The sequence below is a fragment of the Oncorhynchus gorbuscha genome, unplaced genomic scaffold, assembly GCF_021184085.1.
Source record: "Oncorhynchus gorbuscha isolate QuinsamMale2020 ecotype Even-year unplaced genomic scaffold, OgorEven_v1.0 Un_scaffold_12531, whole genome shotgun sequence".
NCBI lineage: Eukaryota > Metazoa > Chordata > Actinopteri > Salmoniformes > Salmonidae > Oncorhynchus > Oncorhynchus gorbuscha.
Window position 1 is genome coordinate 1 of NW_025754872.1, and position 8,500 is coordinate 8,500.

At 45.1% G+C, this 8,500-nt stretch overlaps 1 protein-coding gene across 1 annotated transcript; it reads right to left on the reverse strand.

The window, feature by feature from the left end:
- Nucleotides 1–302: 302 nt before the first annotated feature.
- On the reverse strand, nt 303–7,877 carry LOC124030540 (elongation factor Tu, mitochondrial-like). The gene is made up of 7 exons (XM_046341839.1): nt 7,826–7,877; nt 7,154–7,200; nt 6,786–6,930; nt 6,406–6,572; nt 3,310–3,579; nt 1,685–1,816; nt 303–415 (listed from the first exon to the last, which is right to left on the reverse strand). The coding sequence occupies exons 1-6, from the start codon at nt 7,860–7,862 to the stop codon at nt 1,793–1,795; spliced, it is 690 nt and encodes a 229-aa protein (XP_046197795.1). The 5' UTR covers nt 7,863–7,877; the 3' UTR covers nt 303–415; nt 1,685–1,792.
- Between the last annotated feature and the right edge of the window lie 623 nt (nt 7,878–8,500).

Sequence of the window (8,500 nt, forward strand, 5' to 3'; positions counted from 1 at the left end):
AGCTAGTCTGTCACTACACTGTACTAGGGGTTAGAGCTAGTTCTGTCACTACACTTGTACTAGGTTTAGAGCTAGTTGTCACCACTCTGTACTAGGGGGTTAGAGCTTGTGTTCTGTCACCACTAAAATTAGGTTAGGGCTAGTCTCTATCAGTACACTGTGACAATGAACAGCAATTAGTGTTGAACTGTACTTACAGGAATAATTCTAGTAATATGAACACAGTTTTACAGCATATGTTACCCTGTGTGCTACAGCTCTAAAATTGAAATCAATCTTTCTATAGTGGTGTGGCTCCCCATTCACTTACCAGTGACCACAGACTTAAAGGCACGGTTGTGCCCCACAAACTCACAGTCGTCGCCCTTCTTAATGACACCCCTCTCCAAAGTTCCAGTCACCACCGTACCCCTGCCTGAAAGAGGGATGAATGAATACACGTTTAATAAATGGTGTTGATACCCAGAGAGAGACGTGGTTAGACAACAGCAGACAGATCAGAACAGAGAGAGACGTGGTCAGACAACAGCAGAAAGATCAGAACAGAGACAGAAGTACTGACAGCTGATGGGACAAGTCCATCACACGTGCATCAATCAAATAAACAGTGAAACAGAAAGGTACAAAGGAAACTGATACAGGTGCTTCCAAACAGTTACTGTCACTAAATCACAACGTTAATTGTTTACTCCATGTGTAACTCTGTGTTGTCTGTTCACACTGCTATGCTTTATCTTGGCCAGGTCACAGTTGTAAATGAGAACTTGTTCTCAACTAGCCTACCTGGTTAAATAAAGGTGAAATAAAATAAAAATGTTATAGATACCACTGACTATTCCCACAGAGATGTACAGGAAACAGGCACGTTGTTCCCATCACAAAACACATGCTGCACAGACAGAACAATCATTTCAAAGTTGTTTTGGGGAGCAAGGGGACAGGCTCTGCATGGGGAGCAAGGGGGCAGGCTCTGTATGGGGAGCAAGGGGCAGGCTCTGTATGGGGAGCAAGAGGCAGGCTCTGTATGGGGAGCAAGGGGGCAGGCTCTGTATGGGGAGCAAGGGGCAGGCTCTGTATGGGGAGCAAGGGGGCAGGCTCTGTATGGGGGCAAGGGGCAGGCTCTGTATGGGGAGCAAGAGGGCAGGCTCTGTATGGGGAGCAAGAGGGCAGGCTCTGTATGGGGAGCAAGGGGGCAGGCTCTGTATGGGGAGCAAGGGGGCAGGCTCTGTATGGGGAGCAAGGGGGCAGGCTCTGTATGGGGAGCAAGGGGGCAGGCTCTGTATGGGGAGCAAGGGGGCAGGCTCTGTATGGGGAGCAAGGGGGCAGGCTCTGTATGGGGAGCAAGGGGGCAGGCTCTGTATGGGGAGCAAGGGGGCAGGCTCTGTATGGGGAGCAAGGGGGCAGGCTCTGTATGGGGAGCAAGGGGGCAGGCTCTGTATGCACGGGACAGTGGGATCCCATCGCAGTGTTTTATCTATTGTCATGTTTTCATTAGGAAACACCTATCTGAAGTGCACAGTGGAAGAGCTTGAATTTATCCCTGCAGTACTTCTGAATGATGTCATTTTAATTAACAATGAGTCAGATCAATGACAGAGAGGAGAAGAAACCATGTAGTGGCAACAGCTTTTTAACTAAATGACAAATCTGGGTTTCTTTACAATTTGAGCTAGTTGTCAGTCACCTGGGATGGAGTAGACTCCCTCAATGGGCAGCAGGAAGGGTTTCTCCAGCTCTCTCTTGGGCAGAGGGACATATTCATCCACTACTGCTAGGAGCTTCAGCACTGCGTTCACCCCAGGTCAGGCTGTTTGTTCTGGGAGGTTAGACGAGATGAGACAACAGGTAAGGTTTCACCTAACAGTTAGCCTCAATTACCAGACTGATTACCGCTGCACTGTCTGTCTGGAAGGGACGCCGTTTGGGCCAAGAGGCGTTGCACAAAACAAATTCAAAATTGATTGAATCACCTTCAAACCAATCAGAAGAGAGGCCACAGTGCTGCATTTTTCAGGAGTAAGACAAGCACTTGCCATTTTTCAAGAGAAAGGCATGTCGAACAGCAGGACAAATCGGCTAAATGAGCCAAAAAAGGCAGATAAATATTATCAAAGTGAGAATATGTCTACGTGAGAATAAAATAAATATTGTAGCCCAACATCAGCTAGGGGTATATCTAACGAATTTGCACCTAATATTTTTGCCAAACTGTAGAGATGAGTGTACTGCATCAGGATCAATACAGAGAAAGTCTTGATACAGTAACCTCAGATAGCCTTCAGTTCTCTAATTTAGATGAGATGCTTTCACACAGAACAGAGCAGCTCTGATAGGCAGCAGAGTTTATTTAGCAGAGTTCAGACTGTCATGTAAAGCTTTATATTTAGCCATCACCTTGTAAGTATGACGTTACATGCGTCGTCTACTGTCTGTCTACTGTCTGTCCACTGTCTGTCCACTGTCTGTCTACTGTCTGTCAGCAACGGTGCTACGTGTCCGTCATCAACTAAACCAATCCCATAGTTCAGAGGATGCTGATTGGTCTGTCAGCAACGGTGCTACGTGTCCGTCATCAACTAAACCAATCCCATAGTTCAGAGGATGCTGATTGGTCTGTCAGCAACGGTGCTACGTGTCCTGTCATCAACTAAACCAATCCCATAGTTCAGAGGATGCTGATTGGTCTGAAGCAATGGTGATAGAAAAGACGGGGCTCATGCTGTCACAGCCCTGCCAGACTGATACCCCTGCAGTGTTTAATGTAAGCTGGTGTTTAATGTAAGCTGGTGTTTAATGTAAGCTGGTGTTTAATGTAAGCTCCTGTTTAATGTAAGCTGGTGTTTAATGTAAGCTAGTGTTTAATGTAAGCTGGTGTTTAATGTAAGCTCCTGTTTAATGTAAGCTGGTGTTTAATGTAAGCTGGTGTTTAATGTAAGCTGGTGTTTAATGTAAGCTGGTGTTTAATGTAAGCTGGTGTTTAATGTAAGCTGGTGTTTAATGTAAACTGGTGTTTAATGTAAGCTGGTGTTTAATGTAAGCTTCTGTTTAATGTAAGCTCGTGGGGTCAGGAGGATTTGTGAGGCTACATAAAAGGACCACATTGAAATAAGTCAGTTGACTTTGTGTTTATAAACATCAACTATGTTGCATGTATGTATTATTGTACGAACGTGGCTGAAGCAACAGTATGTATTTTAAAACGGTCAAATAAAATACAATGGATCAACCTTCCTCGCGAGCTGATAGCCTATCTGAAGTCGTGAGGTTATTCTGTCACCACCACAACCCTACGTCGTACCAGGCACTCACCTCCAGGGCACAGAGGGCCGAGCCGATGACGACGGGCGTGTTCTCACCGTCGTAGCCAAACTCTGTGAGCAGCTCTCTGATCTCCAGCTCAACCAGCTCCAGCATCTCCTTGTCCTCCACCGCATCCGCCTTGTTCACAAACACCACCACGTGCTCCACGCCGATCTGCCGGGCCAGCAGGAGGTGCTCCCTGGTCTGGGGCATCTGTCCGTCCGTGGCCGCCACCACCAGGATGCAGCCGTCCAGCTGAGCCGTGCCTGTGATCATGTTCTACAGGAGAAAGGTCAACATGTCACCTCGTGTGACAATCTAACTGTCATTCTCTATTTCTTTACCTTTCATACTGAATACTGCATTGTTGAGGAAGAGCCTGCTAGTCACCATCTCTCTGTTCTGTTTATACCTGCTGTGACAAATCAACGTGAACTTGAGACAATGCCCCGAGCCTCAAACCCCCATTTAAATTCTGGTCCGTAATCACAAAGTGTCTCAGTAGAGTAGAGATGTAGGATCGGTTTTGCCTTTTAAATGACAGACCTGCCACAGATAATGGTTTTACATGTGTTTGTCCTATAGCAGCCACTGTTATCCAGAGCAACTTATAGGAGCAATTATGGTCAAGTGCCTTGCTCAAGGGCACATAGACAGATGTATTACCTAGTCAGCTCAGGGATTTGAACCAGCTTACTTTTGGCTACTGGCCCAACGTTCTTAACCCGTAGGCTACCTGCCACCCCACGCGATACCCACACTGCTCAAATCATAGGCAAATACACATTTGAGTTTCTTTACCTAATAATGATGTTGGCAGAAGACTCAGCAGGAATGGTATGCTACATACTGTTAAAGGTACTTGGTCATTGGCTGCTCTTCATTAGGTTTTTAGTTTTACCAGGCAAGTCAGCTTGCCAGGTAAGAACAAATTCTTATTTTCAACGACGGCCTAGGAACAGTGGGTTAACTGCCTTGTTCAGGGGCAGAACAATAGATTTTTACCTTGTCAGCTCGGGAATTCTATCTTGCAACCTTTTGGTTACTAGTCCAACGCTCTAACCAGTAGGCTACCTGCCGCCCTAGTTAACTAGAAATACGTTTAAATGTGGAATCAGGGCTCTTCCTAGGATTTTCTGACAAAGTGGTGCTGATGTTGGCCGAAGGTTGGGTAGGGGAGGTCCGGAGTGGTTTAGACAACTTCCCCCTCAGGAAGTTGGAGCATTTAGCAATTTTGAAAAACCTGTAACTGCCATTTCCTGAAACCTAGAGTCTTAAATTATATCAAACAATGTAGCCAACACAGAAGTCTTGTCTGAGCCTAAATAAAACTGAAGTGGTCTCAATGAAGCTATCAGCATTATTCTAGGTTCAATTTAGGGGTAATGATTATTCTAATTAATAGTTGTCTTTATGTGGATAGTCTAGTGAAAATATAAACTGTCTTGATTTTGTTTGGGGAGAAAATTCAGAATAATTAAATAACTGGATGCAATGTGGCAGCCCAGCTGACTGTATAGGTCCAGCTGACTGTAGCGGTCCCTGCCGACTGTAGCGGTCCCAGCTGACTGTAATAGTCCTGCTGACTGTAGTAGTCCTGCTGACGTTCCAGATCTCCTCCCCTGACCTCTTCCATCCAGTTAGGTCTGACTACCAGGCTGCCATTTATTCAACATGCCTTGTTGTCATCCCTGACCTCATCCATCCAGCGAGGTTTGACTACCAGGCTGCCATTCATTCAACATGCCTTGTTGTCATCCCTGACCTCATCCATCCAGCGAGGTTTGACTACCAGGCTGCCATTTATTCAACATGCCTTGTTGTCATCACTGACCTCATCCATCCAGCGAGGTTTGACTACCAGGCTGCCATTTATTCAACATGCCTTGTTGTCATCCCTGACCTCATCCATCCAGCGAGGTTTGACTACCATGCTGCCATTCATTCAACATGCCTTGTTGTCATCCCTGACCTCATCCATCCAGTGAGGTTTGACTACCAGGCTGCCATTCATTCAACATGCCTTGTTGTCATTGCTGACCTAACTATTATCACATCATTAGCAGCCTACTGTTGACCTCCAGCTATACGTTTCCTTGCTCGTCAATGCGCTCGCACCTACTACGGTGGCGGAGATCAAAGCATCTGTGGGCAAAAAAAAGTGTTCTCACTTCGTTGACTAAACGCTGTAGCTAACTACTTCCTTTGTAATGATGCCTTAGCTAAGGAGCCAACTACCAAATAATAGTGGTTATGTGCTTGACTAACACATCCATTACCCAACCCGTATTCCTCACACATCAGTGGTATCAACAGACGAAGTGGAGAGCTGCCATCCAGCTGGAGAGAGAAAAAAATACTCAAGGGGGCGGGACAGAGCAGAGGGCGAGAGATGTTCTCTCCTCGCCCCGGACCTGATTGGCTCAGCTCCAACATCAAATGGTTGAGTCAAAAACAATAGTGTGTTCTGTATATTTTAGAGCCGTTTTTTTAACCGGAGTAAATTATAGTGAATAAGAAGGAGGAATTGATCCTAGATCAGCACTCCTACTGAGACTCTGTGAAAACGGGCCTCGGGGTTATGGCTAAGCAACATCCCTGTGCCGTATAACTATCCAATCAGATCTTCTCAAACCCACAGAGGGGTTTACCTGACGACTCAAACTGAATTATTCCACTGCTCTATGTTCGCTACATATTTCAGTCTGAGACTACCATCATTGAAGTGGTTTGTAGTGACTTCAAAATGAGGAGTGTTGTACAAAACAAAAGTCGTCAGTGATTGGATCGTCTTTCACCAATCAGAGTATCAAAGCCAATGGCAAAATTTCAAAACACCCCTTTACCCCTGTGTGTTCTGGCTCTGGCCTAACCCATCAGTTTCTGGGACCCATCAGAATGGTTACATTGTGTTTGTGTTCTAGAAATCGTCAGGTAGGTACGCAGATCCAGACTCATTGTGGGGAAGAAAAAAAACTCTAGTCTGTGGACGTAGCGTGGCATTTGGCTGGAGCAAAGAGTTAGATTAGCCAGGCAACAGAGAGGTATGGGTTTAGGGTGGATTTTAGAATGGGAATAACATGTGTGTTCAGGTGCTTGTGTTACCTTGACGTAGTCAGCATGGCCCGGGCAGTCTGTGTGTGCATAGTGTCTGTTGGCTGTGGTGTACTCTACATGGGATGCATTGATGGTGATGCCCCTGGCCTTCTCCTCAGGGGCATTGTCAATGTCCTCATACTTCTTATAGCGGGCGCCTCCAGCCTCAGCCAGCACTAGGAACCACAAAGGCTCAATTAGAAACATACAATAGCATCATATATAGAGAACACACAGCATCTGACAGAACATTGTTATTTTGCCAGCAGATGCTTTGATTGGTCAACAGTCCACAGTAACTCAGTGGGTTTCAAGCACGCTTGTTATCTGCTTAGTTTGAATTCAATAATAGATGTAAAATGAGAAAAATAAAAGGTGACATCAGTTACCTTTGGTGATGGCAGCCGTTAGAGTTGTCTTGCCATGGTCAACATGGCCAATCGTGCCAATGTTCACATGGGGCTTGTCTCTTGCATATGTTTTCTTGGCCTTAACCTCTGCTGCAAAGTTCCGCAGAGTAAATGGCACTGCACACTGAGAGAGAAAAAGGATGAAGAAGAGTGTTTGATGGAAAGCAGGGCCAGAAGACGCATATGGGCAGGAGATCAGTCAAAAAGGCAACTCCAGTTTTTGCCACCCAAAGCATTACTAAAACCAGCAAACATTACTACCCCTAGGACTGTAATTGTATATCCCTGATTGGTTAGCCATAGGATGTGTGAATGAATGCATACTCAAACACCATCTAGGTACTCACCAGTTTATAGGAGCTGTGCAGAAGACCCGGTGAGGAAAGCTGAAGGGCTAGAACGACAACATGTATTTAATAATCAGGTGGAGGACTCCCGAGACCGTCGACTGTGTCAAGAGAAGTCGCTAGCTAAATATCACAAGGTGTACATACATGGCTTAGGGCCATCTAGCTTCGTCCTGCAACATAAGAGATTATGTTGACATTGGGTTTATTATACACAACTAGCTATATTGCGGGACGAAGCTAGGCCATGCATAATGTGTATAGGCTAGTTATCTGTTATAACCTAGGCTACCTCAAAACACATTACTGTTCCCTGTATGTTATTCTTTCAAACTGCAAATGTTTCTGACGCTAGCTACATCGTTAGAAAACTAATTTCGTTTTTAACTGTATCTGACACGTTTCTGATAGGCCTAACGTTTTCACAACGCAAGAGATCGCTTGTTTAACTAATATTATTTAACGTGACCTTGCTCTGCCTGCGGAACGAGTCGAGCGGCTAGCCTGCTACAGCATCCTTGCTCACTAGGGTTCATTCAAACCCCACATACGTTTCGTCGCGATTAAAAATCAAAACATTATAATGGTAAATAAAGATTATTAATAATTGAAACACAGTAAATTACAATATTGGGCGTGTGGTTGTGAATGTGTTGTATAACTTTAACTAACCAGAGAAACATGCACGAAGCCCAACAAGCGCCGCCATCTTGGACTGACAAGCGGATGAAAGTGACGTCATTACATGGTGACCGTTTCTTTTTCTTCTTCGTCTGTGGGTTATATGGCGGACTACAACCCAAAAAGGTGTGTTGCCGCCACCAACTGGATGGGTTGAAACCAAAACAAGGTAAAACAGAAAATCCATACGTGGTAGGGAAACTAATTTAATCCACCCAAATAAAAATAGTACATTGACAAAACAAAACTCCCACTTCTTCCTTCTTTCAATTCTCCATATCTCCTTTCTCAGGCTCTAGGGCCTGAGAGGGTGGTACGGCTTGTGACAATATTCCATTTAACTCATTTGATAAGAAATGTTTCAGCCCCAGGAACCGCTCTGCTGCATCCACAATGATTTATATCTTCCTGGACCTTCTCTCCACCTCGGCAGTGCCATTAATTACCATAGCTAAAAAGGCCACAAAGTCCACCATCTTAAGTCCAGTGCTTCTCTCCTGTTACTGGGCAAGTGGGCATGAAGGTAACACATACCCATCCTTCAGTACGTGAAGTAACGAACCTGACTTACAAAACTCAGTGTTGGACGACTGACCTTACCTTCATTATCCTAGTTACACTTTGGAGTACATTTTACAGTAGAATTACTTAACTTCAAAGGAAGCC